This window comes from Seriola lalandi, unplaced genomic scaffold (genome assembly GCF_002814215.2).
Source record: "Seriola lalandi dorsalis isolate HSWRI2012SDOR001 ecotype SW California unplaced genomic scaffold, Sedor1 jcf7180002051754, whole genome shotgun sequence".
Taxonomy (NCBI): Eukaryota; Metazoa; Chordata; class Actinopteri; order Carangiformes; family Carangidae; genus Seriola; species Seriola lalandi.
Window position 1 is genome coordinate 13,540 of NW_019522307.1, and position 18,133 is coordinate 31,672.

Below are 18,133 nucleotides of genomic sequence, written 5' to 3' on the forward strand. Positions count from 1 at the left end.
GGTCTGCTGAATATGACTAACGACAAATGATGAGTTGAAAAGCTGCAAATAGTTGTGTTTGACTATCAGACATTTTTGGTGTTTTGTTTTTTTTATAGTTCATAGATGTTTTCTTTTCTTTTTCAATTGTCTGTAAGCCCTCCAGCATAATGACTGGTGAGCGTGATAATCACATTGACAATGATAATCATAAAGTAAATGATAATATACTAAAAAGATCAGGCAAAAAAGAGATAATGTTTTGTTTAGTTTTTTTATTTTTACAACCTTTTATATTTACAACTTAAATTTTTTTTTTGAAGTTGCTATATGACTATGTTTATAATGATTGGTCTGCAACAATTATTTCACTGACAATCAAATGATAATATTGTGTTTGGAGTACCACATGAAAACAAGAGAAGGTGTTTTGTAATATTTCTCTTTTATTTTTTATGATTACAACTTTTGTTTTTATTCTTCTTTGTTCATATTTTTTATGGCTCTGTGTATATGAACAGGTGTGCACAATAATGCTGATAATGATAATGACGATTTACTACAGAGACCATGTGTAAAGAGATGTTTTGTAGTGGATATGCCAGATTGTTTTATCTTTCTTGTTTGTTTTATTCTTTTAAGTAAACTAAAAACTATTGACTATTGTGCATAAATGAAAATGATGTAGACCCGTGAAATGCAATGACCGTCTGATGAAATATCTTGTAATATGTTTTACTATTTACTACTATTTTTTATCACTTTTTTATTTTATATTTGCCTGTTATTAAATGAGAGTAATTATTGTGTGCTTTCAGAGTAAAGTTGAAATGTCTACATGTTGATGCACACACTGTGGCATCCTTTCATGTGTTGTTAATGATAAACATGTGATTTTCATTCTTTTAGACAGACCATGTGTCTAATAGATAAGAAAGTAAAAAGTTTTGTTATATTTGACCTATTGTTTTTTTTTTATTACAACATTTTTTGCTTCACATTCTTGCTACACAGCTCTGTATATATTGACAAGTACTAAAGATGGTGATGCTGCTGATGATGATGATATTGAGGTACACAGGCCATGTCAGACAGAACATTCTTACTGTTTTATTTGTAATTTGTACATGCAAAACATTTTATCTTATAATGTGTATTTGATAAACATCAGTGAATAAGGAATGTATATGTTGCTGTAACTGACTTTTTTGCTCATGTGGACTAATTAATCCAACAGCAGGGAATGCTGTGACATCTGACTTTTTTCAGACTGATGACTTAAACAAGTTACAAAGACGTTGAAAAGCTGTTCAAAAAATTTCTGTGTTTGACTTTTGCAGATTTCTTCCCTATTTTCTAGTTGATATACATTACAGTGATGTGCATAATGATGAGTGGTGATTATGATGTTGACAAAAATCATGTGAAAAAATATTTTGTGATACTTTCAAATGACAATGTGAAATTTGACCTATAAAACTTCTGTTATAAAGATAAACTTCGAAAGACTAATATTATCACTCATTTATACCCATGATGCAACCATAGGGCTGCAAGTTAATTTATATCGGAAACACGCAAAAATAATTTTACTGTGTTGGAAGATTTCTTTGATTGTTTTAAGGGTCCTGTAATGACATGATAAGATTCAGTGTGTAAGATGTATCAAATACTTTATGGTACAAAAACTGCAGTAACACATCCATTTGTGGAAACAGCCACAAGGTGGCACTCAAAGCACATGAAGTCTCCAATGAATAGAAGCCCAGAGGGACAAAATGCTTTCCAAAGGGAACTCAAATGCAGGTATAAAAGAGCAGAGTAATTTAACAGGAAATTAAACATATCTGACTAGTTTATAAGTTTAAAACAAGGCTGCGTGCAAAGACATGATAAACGGACGCTCAGCAGGACCACAGATAAACTGCTGATAAACTAATGATGACGCATGTTATTCAGAAGAACGTCGTATAGTTTAATACTTTATGTTCAATAGAGAGGGGCTGAAGAAGAGGAACGAGTTGGTTCAGCTTTCTGGTTTTCTAGAAAACTATCATTAACAGCTAAGGAAAGAATTTAGCTGGAACAGTATATGCTGTGTTTTGGACTGCAAATGGTTTGCATGTATACAGCACGTTTATCCAAAGCAGCTCTACATTTGCATCTCATTCACCCATTCCCAGACACTCACACTCTAATGGCAGAAATGTATCATGCAAGATGCCGGGTCTGACGATCAGTGATACTTGGACATGTGGGAGACACCTGCCTCCTGTTTTACAGCTAAAGGGCAATTGCCAATAATTACCCGCCTTAGAGAGGTGGTCTGCTTCAGCAAAAATAGATGTAGCGCGTAAAGATGGCGGAGTCGGGAAAATAGCCGCTAGTGAGACGCCCCAGACACAAACCAGCTCGAACTGTAGCAGATTATCTCCAGGATCCATGACAGAACGAATTCAACATTAGGGTTTCTTGTCTTGTTGCACTTTTGATTATCAGAGAAGTAAACTAGGTTTAGCACAAATGTAAATGATATCATACAACATTTTGCACCCACAATAATTAGCTATCGCCTAATAATCTACTGCTGTATCAATAATCTGTCAAACATATCAGTATATATTAAAATTATGATGGGAATGTGTCCTACAACGATTCACATGTATAAAACTGCTGTTATGAGAACAGGCAACTTTTATGTGCAGTTGATTTCATGGCCGTCATCTGTCCTCAGTACTTTGTGTGTGTGTTTGTGTGTCTGCCTTTGTTTGTTTGTTGCTGCAGTAAAACAGTGCTGTGGAAAACTAGCTGAGCCGATCTGTTAATCATCAGCACAAACACACACAGATAAAAACATGCACACGTAACTTGTAGAGTGGAATGCTGGAGATTTGGAATAAGGACGGTGGCGGCAAGAGCCACTCCTCTTAGTTTTTATCTGTTACGCATAGTGGGAGGAGCCCGTGTTAAGTGTCACGGTGACATCACTGTCTAGAGAGAGAGAGGCAGTGGTGGAACAAGTACTCCAACCTTTTACTAATGTATCATGGTGGAGGAATAAGTGAAGTGTAAGTAAAATGCTGATGTTCAAAACTTTTCTTCGGTGTAATTAATGTGGCGGTAAATGTGCAGAATGTATGAAAAGCAAATCTGCTGAGAGTGAAGAGGAGCAAAGTTTAGTGTGATCTTGGTTTTGGGAGAATTTCATGAGGGAAAGTAAAAAATAAAAATGTTAGCAGTAGAAGAAAAAGATGGTTTCTGCAATCTATATGGCTCTTACCTTTCACTGACAGTAAAGTCTAAATGTGCAAAGCAGATTCAGCACTAAAGATAAATGTGGAGGAGCAAAAAGTAAAATATTTCCTCTGAGGTGACAGAGGAACAAAGCCTAACTGTTAAAGTAGTCTTAGAAGATTGCATACATGCGCACGTGTGGCAAATGTCATATATGTATAAGGAGTAACTTGTAATCTTATTGTGGCTGAAGGTAGCGTGTGTAAACTAATCTTAAACTGCAAAACCAGTGTAAAACATATTCCAACATTGTGTTTTAAATTGGTTCTGTAGAACATGAACAGACCTCAGAACAGCTTCTCCCTCAGACTGTGAATCTGCTACACAAAGACTGATGATGAGTTGAGCTCCTGGACTTTTTTGTGTGCAAGGTGTGTGTGTGTGTGTGTGTGTGTGTGTGTGTGTGTGTTTGACATTGTTGCTGTGATTAAAGTAAAAGCAAAACTAGCTGAACAGAGTGGTTTATCATCAGCACCAGATGCACAAACACACACCCAAACACACACTCCATTAATCAAGTGTGGTCCGCTATTTGTATTCATTCGAAGAAATAACTTTTTAATTTAAAAAATGTTTAATTTAAGGACTATTTTCCAACCATAAGTCTTCTTTTTTTTCCAAAATTGATGATAGGTGACTTGTCTGTCCGTCAAAGAGGAGACCTCCATAAACCTGCAGTGGGACTGTCTGTGGTGAACTGAAACGTGACATGAATAAAGGATTTCCTTAATGGCTTTCAAAAAAAAAAAAGATCAAATAAATTAATATAAGATGATTCAAGTAAATATTGAAATGCTGGTCATAAACAAAAAAGAAAATCAAACTTTATACTGCAAAAACACAAAGTATTTTACAAATCAACCAAAAGGAAAGGTAACAGTTACCATGCTGGATTTGGCCTCTCTGCCACATCCACATGATTAATTCTCACATGATACGGTGAGATTTCAGTCAACACTGTGTTGATTTGAAACAAGCTGACATTTTGTCTCATCTGCATATAAAACACAAAGAGAAGAACTTGTACTATGCATGGGCTGTAATAAAGAAAGTGGAACTTGAAATAGAAAGTATCAAAGAAGCTAAATAAACTGAGCTGAATGAGTTTATGGTTGAAATACAGTATAAAACATACAACTTTAGGAAGGTACTAATTTTTCCATTTTTATTTTTAGGGGAGAATCTGGATTTTGATCTAATGTAGAATATTTTTTAATCTATATTCTAAACTTATATTATTTTTATTTTTAACAAAGGGTATTCACATTTTGTTGTGTTATTCAATGTCCTTATTGTGGCCTGTTTGGATTGAAGGGGTGCTGAGTTTGAATTTTATTCATCCTGCAGTTCATACATGCATACATGACATTATAGGAGACAAACCTTTTCCTTTGAATCCTAATTGTTCTTTGTTTGTGTATGGTTGTTTGAGCATCTTAAGCTTCTTGAGCAATTTAAACTCATTCAGGAGGGATCACCAGAGTCTTCAAAAAAACACAGAAACTAATATGCGTTCTATTGAAAGTTATTATGTGTCATTCCAACAAATTACCTACACCACCTCCTCCACCATCATTCCTAACACTGGAGTGCCCCATGGCTTTGTCCTTAGTCCACTCCTCTACACCCCTTTCACTCACCACTGCACTTCCACCCATGGCTCCAAGGCCAAAATCAAACTTGCAGATGACACAACCATAGTGGATCTGATATCCGACAATAATGAAACAACTTAAGGAGAGGAGCTACAGACACCATATATGTTGTGCAAGGAAAACGACCTGAACCTCAACACAAGAAAAAAAAGAAGAAAGGATCGTCGACTTCAGGAAAACCAATAAAAAACACGTTTCCCTTTTTTCAAGTTTAAAGTTTCTGGGAGTCCTTGACCTGGAAGCTCACACCTGATTAAGGCCCAGCAGTATCGCTTGTCCTGAGGTGCAGGACTCCACCAAAAACTTCTGATAAACTTCTACCACTGCACAATAGAGAGTATCTTGACATACTACTGTACACCACACCACAGCAGACAGAAAAGGCCCGCAGCCCTCAGTCAAAATGGCGCTGTGGATTGTCGGTTCGCCACTTCCTAACCCGAGTGATATCCACTCGAGCAGCCTTCACAAACGTGCCACTAACACCATGAGAGACAATGAAAGGATGCTGGCATGAGTTTTTGTTACAATTAAGTTGCCCTTTATCTTAGTGAGACGTGATCATTTCATAATGGAATATGAAGACACGTGTCAACTTAACAAGTGTCACTTAAAAATCTTTATTTCCCTATTTTGTCATGTGGTGTCAGCACATAAATCAGGCCAAGTTCCTGAAATCCACCACTGTGATTTCTCCACTTCTAATTACCTCTCCATAAAAGGAAGTACTTGTCCTATTATTGGGCTGTGATAAAGAAAGTGTAAGTAAAGTAGACGGAAAGTATCAAAGAAGCTGAGTAAACTTATCTTTCATGGGAAAGACTGAAGTACCTTGCTAGTTTACAAGAAATGATTGATCATTGAAGGAAATGGGTGTGTCACGTAGACAGGCTGACCAGTCTGGTCCTTTCATTACACGTGACATTCTGCAAATCATTTAACAGAAAACAGTTGTTGAGATGCAGTATAAAACACCCAGCTTTAGGAAGGTACTCACTCTGTTATTGAAATATTTTACAATGAAGATGAGAACAAGTCACAACAAGACCAGGTGAGTAACTTTCAGAGACTTAAGTTCTAGAATTTGATTTTTAAACAATTTGTGATTTTTGTCAACCATAAATACTACAAAACAAAACAAGACATATTTTGTACTTTTTGGGAGTTAGTGGATAAGTACAACACCAATAGGATAAAGACAGAAAGAAACAAATATAGGTCTGATTTCTTACTTGCTGTATTACTGAATTTAATCAAATGTTTTGACATGTTTTACTGTTGGCCTTTGCATTAATTAAAACATTGAATATGTAGTTAAAGATGTGGCTGGCCATGAAAAATGCACATAAATGACATATACTGTGTAACTATATACTGTATATAATATATAACTGACAAGTATTATGAGATGTAGTAAAAAAGTAAAATTTTAAAGGCATGCAAAAGAAAAGATAATACAAGTCTGATTAGAGTTGGCTATGCTAAGCTCATCTTTGTTTAAACTAAAATGATGATGATTTAGGAGGACCCTCATTTACAATTATTTCATAAACAAAGAAAATTAAAATAACAATGAGGTGAATAGGGGAAAGGAAATTAATTAATAAAATCTTTTAAAGTCCTGAAATTGGGAAAGCTAATTAAAATATAGTAACAAAGGAATTTTGACAGGTTATACAGTCATTTTTCCGGTGAGAGTTTTACAGATAAAAAGTGGGTTTCACATCTTACATGAGGAAACTATCACTGAACCTTATCATATAAAAATAAAATGGTGTACCATCGGCAATAAATCTCAAGGCAGAGTAATAAAGCCAACGTTAAATGGATATTTTTCAAAGAAAACAAATATGTTTTCAATTAATATTTCACGGAAAAATATTGATGCCTAGTATCAATTATATTAATTGACTGACTATTGATTGACTACTTATCTATTATTGATTTACTTCAGTAACTGTATTCAAGTTTTAATTTTAACGTCATGGGACATTGCTTTACTTAGCATGGTTGGATCAACCTCAACACACCACAGACGCCACAGCTTGCCATGTATTATGTATTATGTATTATGTATGATGACCTAATCAAATTACACTTTGCAATCATATTTATCAATAAGGAAATGCTCATGAAATGCTATTATCATAAGCATCTGGACTTTAAAGAGCGATGGGCCTATTCAGAAGAAAACATACTGATTTGGATGAAGTGAGGTGGTTCCTTCTTTGGCTCTCGTATTTTTGACTGTAATCTCAGAAATTATTATAGTTTTCACTAAATATTACCCTCCTCCATTTTTCAATTTTAACCTATAATAGCCCTAATAAGCTCTTGTGCCATCATAGGAATCCTAAAATAATAAAGAGAAATTAGAAAAATTCCTGGAGAAATCTTAAATTTGCCTACTGCTTGGTGCGTGTACTTTAGTCCTCTTTTTTCAATTTGTACGACGTTACTTTCAGTTCAAGTCACGTCGTAGAGACTTAAACTGACACTGACCTCAGTCATTGCAGGTGTCCCTCAAAAAGTCTTTTGAAGCTGTCACGACTGGCCACAATAACCTCACACTGATGGTTTCAAATACAAATTTGTCCCCACAACCACAGCAAGACATGTATACGCACATGTACATGCCCTAACAGAAGTTGATTCGCAATAAAGCTATACCACTACATCACGTGTGTATGTGTGTGTGTGTCGCGGTAGAGCAGTTCTTTTTACCTGGTTGTGACTCTTATTTTGAAGGTGATATCAAAAAAGTAAGATGGCATTTGTGTGTGTCTTGTGTGTATTGTGTGTATTGTGTGAAGCAGTAGAGCTGTCTATGATAGAGCCTCCAAAAAGCTTGTGTTACCAGGTTGAGACACTTATACAGTCAATATCCATATGATGGTGATGGAGTTTGTGTGTCTTTTAACCTTCAGACAGCCCTTTGAAGTTGTTCGGACCGGCCAAAATTACCCCACAATAATGGTTTTTAACCAAAATTGTCTTCACATGTATAGAAAGACATGTACACACTTACAAAGAACCACACATCAACATGCACCCCCAAGTACACACAAATACACCGTGTTGATTTACCTTAGAGTTGCTCTCAAACCTGAGATATAAGGCTAAGAATTAATGCATTTAATTAGCCAATCAGCTTTGAGAAAACCCAGACCATATATATATCAATGCATGCGGCTCAATCAGGAATGGTGTGCTATGACTTTTCTAAGCAATTTGATTAACCACGACGACGTAAATGGCAATGAAAGGCAAAAAAATTCCCCTAGAGAATGAACGGGAAGACGTCTTCAAAACAACCAACTTTGGAGCTCTATTGTTTACAAATAAAGGCTCATATAGAGAGATTACAGTTCATGCTGGACAGTAATAACAGAAACACCTCTGTATAATGTAATTTACACTACATCCCCCACAGTGATCAATTGAATCAACAACTGTCTATTTTAATAATAAATTGCCAACTGAGTATATTAGTAATTATCAGATGTATGTTCAGGCTTCAAAGTGCCTAACTAGCTGTTCTCACCTGGGAACTGATATATCAGGGAACCTAAAGATGTTCTTTAATTTTATAGTTTTATCATATATAATCACATAACATGTTTTACCCCTCTCTCCCCATTTTCAAATGTTACATGTTACAAAACATGTACTCAAACATGTGAACTGATTTACTTTTTTTACACAGTGATTTACTTCTATCTGATGTCTTTTCACTAATACTAGTGACACTGTTCACGTGCTGACGTGTTGACGTGCTGACGTCAGTGTGCTGTCCAATCTCCAGTCAGTTTCTGTTACTGGTAGAGTTTATTGATGTTCTGTCTGAACACAGTTAATGTTGCTGTTTTCTTCATCAGTGTCTAACTACCTGCTGTACATTTAAACTTACACTAGTTCTGCTCCAGCACCCAGAGCTCTCTGCTCCTTTTAGCGACTTTCACTAACTCAGAAGTTGTTTACATGCTATTCAGATCTGCTAGTTACTTTAGCTTAGCAGTTAGCTCTAGTTTCTCTCTCTCTCTGCCTCTCTCTCGCTCGCCCGGTGCAGTGTTGTTGTAACTTCAGTGTAGCGGATTGTGATGTTTATTACATCTTCAGCAATGTCTGATTTCTTACTTTAGGCACAGCTCCACTCGCTAACCGGAGCTAAATGCGAACCCTAACTGTCATCTCTTAAAAATAGTCAGACAAACTCTTTTTAAATCCCACAATTTCCAACCTTCATTGACTATTTTTATATCAAGAATTTAGAGATTTTTTTTGTCCTGTGTCACCCAGTTTTGGTTTCATTCTGATATCTTTTAGTTTTTGAGGAAGTGATGGGAGTACCCTCCACCTCTCCCATTGACTGCAATACAAATTCAGGAGCAGGTGTTACTGGGCAGAAATGATCAAAGCTGATTCTGATTGGCTAATTAAACTCATTGATTACCTTTTATCTCAGGTATGAGAGAAACTCTAAGGTAAATCAACACAGTGTATTTGCGTGTACTTGTGTGTGCGTGTTGATGTGTGGTGCTTTGCATGTGTGTACATGACTTTCTATAAGTGTGAGCACAATTTTGGCTAAAAACCATCATTGTAAGGTCATTTTGGCCAGGTCAGTGTCAGGATGAGTCTCTATGACATGAATGAAACTGGAAGTAACGTCCTTTGTACAGATTGAAACATGAGGAGTGAAGTACATGCACCAAGCAGAAAGCACATTCAAACTTCTCCAGGAATTTTCTAGTTTCTCATATTATTTGCCAGAAACACAAGTCTATCAACATGATCTGAATGAAGTTCGGCTCTCTATTTATTAAGGCTATTACAGGCAGATGGTTTGATGTGCTTATAGAGACTGCAGCCTACATTTCGAACAAGTCATTACAGCTTTTCACCCAACGTTCCAACGAATGTTGAAATTTCTAATAAAAAGTGAGGGCTTTAACCTATACCCTCAAATTCTACCAGAAATCTCCCCCTAAGCATATTTAAACAACACAACAAAGGACTGAGGGAGCAACGACTGTAGAGAGCGAAGCCTTGTGGCTACGTAGTGTGTTTCAAAACACTGTTATATAGTGAATTAATGTTAAGTTACTTAATGAGGGTCTAGCACCAAAACGTTGCAAATAAATTGTTTATTGCAAGTCAGACAGTGTGCAGGATTTTTTAATGGCTACGTAGTGTGTGTGACAATGATATTGTCTAAAAGTGACATCTGAATCACATTAACAGACGGGCTATTATGTAATAAAAAGTGATATCCCAAAAGGTGACATTATAAGTGGCAAAGTGGCATAAAAGTGTTATTGAGAACAATACCATTATGATATAACAGCAGATTTTTGTGTTGAAATATTGTGTAATAAAGCGTTTCAATAATTTCTTAATTACTTTGCAAATTATTGTTTCATTTATATATTTTGCACATAACCACTGTACCAGAAGACCTCAGCTGTGACCCTGGAACGCCACCTTCTTGTCTAGAGTGGTTCAGCTGAAAGAGATGGGGCAATGCTGGTCGTGGTGCTGCCGAAAGGTTGTCACAAAAGGTAAACATCTTCAAACCTCCTTGTGATTCATTGTTTTGTTTTTTTGTTGTTTTTTTTTGTTTTTTTTACTTAATTGGTGTTATTAAATAAAATAGATGATATTAATCTTTGTCTCTGGGTTTTAAAGCAGAGAGGAATGGAGAGAAAAGTCAGAGTTTGTCTACAATCAACACAAAGGAAGAAGAGCTTGAAGGTAATCCCCAGTTAGACTAAATTAATTTAAGGATTAATTTAATGTACTTTTATGAAACACATGACAATGTTTGTGTGCACTTGCTCTGCCGAGCTCTTAATGGCCCTTCTACATCTAACGACTAAAAAACCTGGTCTCGACCCTTCAGCTCTCTCTAATTTCCAAGCTCCCGTTCCTTTCTAAAATCTTGGAGAAAATTGTTTCACCCAATTAAGGGCCTTATTAGACAAGCATGATATTCTTGAAGTGTTGCAGTCCGGGTTTAAAACCTTTCACAGTACTGAATCAGTGCTCTTAGGGATTTTCAATGACATCCTCTTAGCTACTGATTCTCATGACTGTGTCATCCTTGTGCTTTTAGACTTAACTTTGACACAGTGGACCACAATATTCGCATCTCTCATCTAGAGCACTGGGTGGGCATTAATGGTGGAGCACAGGATTGGTTTAGTTCCTACCTGGCTGGAGGAGGTTTTTGTGTCAGTTTTAGTTCTCTTGTGTCCTCTTCTGTGCCTCTCCCCTACGGGATGCCGCAGGGTTCAATTCTTGGGCCCCTTTCGCTGCTTTATTAGCTCCCCCTTGGTCCTATTTTCAGGAAACAGCATCTCGTTCCACTGTTATGTGGATGACAGTCAAATTTACGTACCCCTGAAGCAGAAAGATGCATACTCTGTCAAACCATTACTGGAGTGTCTAAATGACATCAAAGCATGGATGGCATCAAGTTTTTTTTAATTTTAACAACAAGAGGACTTAAGTAATGTTGTTCAGATCCAGTGGTACCCATGATATCCCCCCTATGAACCTGGATTTGTTTGCACCTTATTTATCATAGTTATGAACCTGGGTGTGAAAATGGACTGTGATTTTAAACTGCATTAATAGAGCAGCTCGGTTATAAAATCCCACTTTTTTCATTTGAGTCAGTTAGTCTGTTCTGTTGAGACAGGACTTTGAAAAGGTGATACATGCCTTTATTACAACTCATATGGACTACAGCAATGCTCTCTATGTTGGGGTTAGCCAGGCTTCCCTCTCACATTCGCAGTTGGTTCAAAATGCTGCTGCTTGCATTTTAATTGGAGCACACAAGCAAGAGCTTTTGTAGTTGCGGCTCCCAAACACTGGAGTGAGTTGCCTTTACACGTCTTCATTGCTTCTCTTTAAATCTCCTCTTAAAATGGATTGGAACTACTTATCTTACAATAACCACTACTTGACTCAACCTATCCTTACCTTAACCTGAGCGTAACCTTGCCCTAAAATTTAACCAAGTCTTCACTATTTAAGGATTTATGCTATGGGACTTGTGTAAACAGATTTGTGTCCCCACAACATTAGTAAGGCAGATACACACACACAGAAAAAGTCTTGCCTGTTGTTGGTTTCTAAAAGTGATCTTTTTGTTCTTTTTGACAGTCCTGTTGAACTTTCTTTCCAAACTTGGACTGGAAACATTTTATCCCAACAAGCTCACTCTTCGGTCTCTCTTGGAGATCAACAAAAACAGCATATCTGATGAACCTGCTCAAACAGTACAGGACATCCCATGGTGTTTTCTCAGAAAACTGTTTAGAATCAATGCTGAATGCAGGCATTGTAACCAGTTATCAACCAATTATGGGGAAAGCAATGAAAATGACTTTGACATGTCCAGTAGAGAAAGTTATACAAACAAAAAGATTAACCCTCTGGATCTCATAGTAGCACTCTTCCTTTGTGCTGACAGCTTCTTGCAACAGCAAATAGCCCTCAAGATGTCAATGTGCCAGTTTCCTGTTCCACTGCTGTTGCCCCATGGTAATAGGAGTCAGTGTACTCTGATGCTGTGGGCTCTGAGAGACATCGTCAAAGAGTGGCGTCCAATTCATTTGGCTGAAGAAAAAGGGTTTGTTGAAGAAAACATTGTCCAAGCAAATACACCTTTATTTTCCTTTGTGAGGCTGAAGAACTGCAGTTTATCCAAGTCCCAGGTCTTAAATCAGGTTCTCAGCCGTGGCCAACAGAATCACAGTATCTTCATACAAAGAGAAATGGAAGGAGGAACAATTAAAAGAAAAATAGCCAATGGATTGGTGGAGGTTTGCTGGTACCTTCCTTGTGGCAGAGGAAATCTTGACATTTTTCCAGAGCCAATTGCCTTTGCCAATCTGAGAGGAGACATAAATGAGTCAATCACACAATTCAACTTTCTTTTTCAAGAGTCAACAGCTACATTTGTGTTCCTGGACAAAGTTGAAAAAGATGAGTGCAGGATTCTGACATCTTTTCAAGATGATGTGAAATCCAAACTCTTCTTAGTAGTTAATTGCAAGGAAGAGACTGCTAGAGAGGAAATGACGTCCGTCGAGACAATAAAGGGTGAATTAGATTTACCAAAGGCCAGTGTTAAAACCAAGGTTTCAAGTGAAAATGGAGCAGAGTTCTCACAAAAAATTTGTGCAACTATCAAGAAATCCCTGACTGACAAAACAGACAGGAAGAATATTGAAAATATGCGTAGCCGAGCTGTTGAACTTGGTCTGTCTGTGGATGAATGCAGAAGTGAAAACCAAAATAAGGTAGCTGATGAGATCTTCACAGGAATAGAGCGGAAAAGTATTCGAGACTACAAGAAACAAGAACTTCCTTTGCAGGGAGAGAACTGGAAAAGGCTATCAAAGTTAGAAAAGGAAGAGTGTACACTGACAAAATCTGGTGGGGAAAATCCTGAAGAGTATAAATCTCAGCTACAGGAAGAACAAAAACAAATCAGGATGGAGCAAAGAAAATACAAACTGACCAAAGGAATGGAGACTTTTATTCAGTATCTATCTGCAAATGACAAAGAAAAAAGAGATTTTTTTCTCAAGTGGATGAAACTCAAGCTTGATACATGTTCACGGAAAAAACTGTCTATTCTGCGTGATAAATTCAAAGAGCAATGCAAGAAGAAAGATAAAAAACTCATTAAAGAGTCAGACCAAGCTTTGCTGGATGGCTCATTAGGAATAGAGCATTACATGAGAGAGATGGGACTGATCTATGAGTTTTCCTTGCAGTTGCAAAACACTGCAGATCAAATATCTCGTCTCCCTGGTGTGGCTGCTGAAATGTTGTTGGATGGATATCCTTTAGAGCTTTTGGATGGAGATGCTTCCAACATCCCAGAGAGGTGGGTGACAGATGTGCTGACTGAGCTTCACAACAAGGTTGGAGAGAAGAGCAGACTATTGGTACTGACTGTGTTGGGTGTTCAAAGTAGCGGAAAGTCAACACTCCTCAACACAATGTTTGGTGTGCAGTTTCCTGTCAGCAGCGGCAGATGCACAAGAGGAGCTTTCATGCTCTTCCTCAAAGTTGGAGAGGATTTGAAAAGTGAGTTAAATTGTGACTTTATTGTCCTCATTGACACAGAGGGTCTTAAGTCCCCTGATTTAGCACAATTAGAGGACAGTTATGAGCATGACAACCAGCTGGCAACATTTGTCATTGGCTTGAGTGATATCACAATTATCAACATTGCAATGGAAAACTCAACCGAGATGAAGGATGTCCTGCAAATTGCAACTCATGCATTCTTGAGAATGAAGCAAATTGGTAAAAAGCCAGTTTGTCATTTTGTTCACCAGAATGTTGGTGCAGTTGCAGCTCATGCCAAGAACATGAATGAGAGAAAACATCTTTTGGACCAACTCAATGAAATGACTCAACTTGCAGCTGAAATGGAAAAGCAGCCTGGTATTAAAGCATTCACAGATGTGCTGGAATATGACATAGAAAAGAACAACTGGAACATCCCAGGACTCTGGCATGGAACCCCACCAATGGCACCAGTGGACACAGGGTATAGTGAAGCTGTGGCAGATTTCAAGAAAAATCTTTTGGAGACAGTAAAAAGTGACACAAGAGATGAATTCTCAAAGATCCCAGAGTTTCTAGAATGGATCAAAAGTCTCTGGAAAGCAGTGAAATATGAGAACTTCATCTTTAGCTTCAGAAACACTCTTGCAGCTCATGCCTATAACAACTTGAACAAAGAGTTCAATCAGTGGGAATGGGAGTTCAGAAAAGAAATTCTCTCCTGGCAGACAGAAGCAGAGTTAGAAATCAAAAATGCTGACAATGAATCTCAGGTAGAAACCTGGAAAATACTGGTTCAAACAAAAAAATCAGAGGTGTATGAGAAAATATCAGACCGACAAGCAACAATGAAGAAGAAACTCTCTGACTACTACAAAATGAAAGACAGACACGTAAATCTGATAGAGAAATACAAGGGTGACTTTATCAATAATATTAACAGCCTTGCAAATGAAATTAAACACTCTGTGTGTACTAAACTGGACTGCACCCTTGAACTAAAAATAAGTACAAAAAAGGCTCAAGACATTCAGAGAGGATACAGAGGTGTGATTGAAGAACGAGTCATGAAGCTTCTGCGTGACTGCAAAGAGTCCAAACTGTCCGATGAACAGCTGACAGATGAGTTTGAAAACATGTGGGTTGAAGCCACCGTAAATGTGTATGCTCAGAAGGAGCAAGATATTGCAGCATGTGTCCGGGAGCAGTTGAGAAAAAATTTCTCAAACCTGAATGTCAATGAGCAATTGCAGAATATTGGAGACCTAAAGAAAATCGGGAAGGATCAATTTAAAACCAAAATAGACCATAATACCACCTTAATGGAGAAGCTTCAAAATATGTGGAAAGGAGATTTGCAGAGCTTTGCCGACAGTGTCATTGAGTCTTGCACAAAGTTTATAGATGATAAAGTAAAGACAAATGGAGATTATCATGACTCTTTCACAAAGGACCTTCTAGAAAAAATTGATACATCTCTAAGTCAAAGTAACAACCATCACAAAACAACTACACAGTTTGAGATCGACCTGAAACTTCACATCTGTGGCATTGCCTCAAGGAAGTTTCTTCAAATGCACAGGAAATTCTTGTCAGACAATGACCCTCGAACTCAGCTGGAGAAGTACAAGAGTCAGTACCTGTCAGATTTTCTTGATTTATATAAAGAGAGAGATCACTGCCAGCGAAAAGCTACTGATTTTGTCCAGTTTTGTATCAAGCCTGCTGTGGAAGAGTACATCAGTAGGGCTCTAGGAGTAGATATCGTGGATGAAATTTTAACAAGTAGTCATTCAGCAGAGTACAGCTCACGTTCATTTTTCCAGTACAGCATTCTGAAAGAGTTGCTGCAAAAGGAAGATTTTGAGAATTTTGGCAAGTACATTGGTAACTATGAAATATATGTTAAGGATTTGATATTTCAACACATTCTGCAAAAAATGTCAAAGGACAACACTTTGTGCAAACTGAAGAACAACAATCTGCAGGTTATACTCCAGAAAATAACAAGAGCAATGGAACAGGCCTCAAAAGGAGAAGGTAGTGTTCTGCTGCCAGATAACAAGGAAAGCATTACAAAGCTCATCAACAACATGTGCAAATATTTGATTAAAGACATCTCAATTTCAAAAGAGGACATAGAAACCACCCTGTTTCAAATCCAAAGCACATGTCATAAATTTATCAACAGCCTCAAGATCTCAATAAAGGACCTAAAATATCAGCTTCATGAGGAATTCTCAAATTCTGAAAACATCACTGAGACTCTGAACAAGCTTCCTGTCAAACCACAGGATGAGCTTTTCAAGCAGGTGTTTGGTTGTGGACACCAGTGTCCATTTTGTAAAGTTCCCTGTGAAGCTGGAGGCAAAGAACACAAGAAACATCATGCAGCTGTGCATCGGCCACAAGGTCTTGGTGGGTACAGGAATATAGACACTCAGAAGCTTGTTGTGACACTGTGTACAACTGATGTGCAAAGTGAACGTAGATTCAGAAACGCAAACACCCGTGGGGAGTGGCATCCTTACAAGGACTACACCACATACTACCCAAACTGGCACATTCCTCCAGACAACACCATAGAGGCATCTGACTACTGGAAGTATGTCCTGGTGCAATACAATGACAGATTTGCTCAAAGATATCAAGCCAAGCCAGCTGATGTTCCAGAGGCCTGGAGGAAAATCACAAAGGAACAAGCACTGAACGGTTTGAAAGGTGCCTTCAACATAAAGTGAACAAAGTACAATCCTGACAAATATCTTTCAACAGAACAACATTTCAACATCCAAGAATTTTTTATATACAAATGTAAACTTCGGAGAAGACCAAAAGAATACAGGAACTGAAAATGATAGTGCATTCTGCTGAACAATCAAGCAAATTAAATAAAGACCAACACCATTAAAAAAAAAGGCTTCAGCCTAATTCCCCATTGTTAAAAACAAGTCAAATCTTTAGAAATCAGTGCATGAAATGATGACAGCATACATATTTTTTTGTTTTCTTTTTTGATTGATTGTTTGTTTTATTTTTTATTTCATTTTTTTGCTGTTTTGTTTAAGGAAATTTCAAAAAAAGATTAAACCAGTTTGTGACAGTGAAAACTGCAGCATCCTTTGGTCTGCTGAATATGACTAACGACAAATGATGAGTTGAAAAGCTGCAAATAGTTGTGTTTGACTATCAGACATTTTTGGTGTTTTGTTTTTTTTATAGTTCATAGATGTTTTCTTTTCTTTTTCAATTGTCTGTAAGCCCTCCAGCATAATGACTGGTGTGCATGATAATCACATTGACAACGATAATCATAAAGTAAATGATAATATACTAAAAACATCATGCAAAAAAGAAATCATGTTTTGTTTGTTTTTTTTCTTTTTACATTAATATTTTAACTTGTTTTATTTTTCTTTGCTCAAGTTTCTAAAGTCCAATAATTATGATGATAATGAAATGATAATGTTGTGTTTCAAGTACTACAGGAAACAAAGATCACGTTTTGAACTATTTAGTTATTTTTTTATATTTACAACTTTAATTGTTTTCCCTCTTGCTATATGACTGTGTATATAATTACTGGTCTGCAACAATTATGACGCTGACGATGAAAATGATAATATTGTGTTTCAAGTACCACATGAAAATCAGAGATTGTGTTCTGTAATATTTCTTTTATTTTTTTATGATTACAACTTTTGTTCTTATTTTTCTTTGTTCATATTTTTTATGGCACAATAATGCTGATGATGATAATGAAGATTTACTACAAAGACGATGTGAAAAAAGAGATGTTTTGTAGAGGATATGCCAGATTGGTTCATCTTTCTTGTTTGTTTTAATCTTTTAAGATAATATTGCTAAAGCTATTGACTATTGTGCTTAAATGAAAATGATGTAGGCCCATGAAGTAAAATGGCCGTCTGATAAGATATTTTGTAATATGTATTTCTACTTACTACTACTATTACTTTACCTCTACTTTTTTATTAATTTTATTTTATATTTGCCTGTTATTAAATGAGAGTAATTCATATGTGTTTGCAGGGTAAAAAAGTCAGCATTAGTTGAAATGTCTACATGTTGATGCACACACTGTGGCATCC

General features: G+C 36.8%; 2 protein-coding genes across 2 annotated transcripts in view; both read left to right on the plus strand.

Annotated features, from left to right (window-relative positions):
* Positions 1–11,334, plus strand: part of LOC111649712 (up-regulator of cell proliferation-like) — an 18,327-nt gene extending 6,993 nt beyond the window's left edge. The window contains exons 3-5 of the mRNA XM_087172055.1: positions 10,425–10,489; positions 11,044–11,161; positions 11,278–11,334. Of these exons, the coding sequence (XP_087028181.1) occupies positions 10,425–10,489; positions 11,044–11,161; positions 11,278–11,334 (240 nt within the window). The remainder of the gene's footprint in view (positions 1–10,424; positions 10,490–11,043; positions 11,162–11,277) is intronic.
* Positions 11,335–11,977: 643 nt separating this feature from the next.
* Positions 11,978–18,114, plus strand: LOC147819617 (up-regulator of cell proliferation-like). Its single transcript, XM_087172056.1, has one exon. It carries the CDS (start codon positions 11,978–11,980, stop codon positions 16,763–16,765), a length of 4,788 nt encoding a protein of 1,595 aa, XP_087028182.1. The 3' UTR covers positions 16,766–18,114.
* The last annotated feature ends 19 nt before the right edge of the window (positions 18,115–18,133 follow it).

Excerpts from the sequence above, each read along its gene's own strand:
- LOC147819617 (XM_087172056.1), top strand. The coding sequence starts at position 11,978 with ATGCTATGGGACTTGTGTAAACAGATTTGTGTCCCCACAACATTAGTA.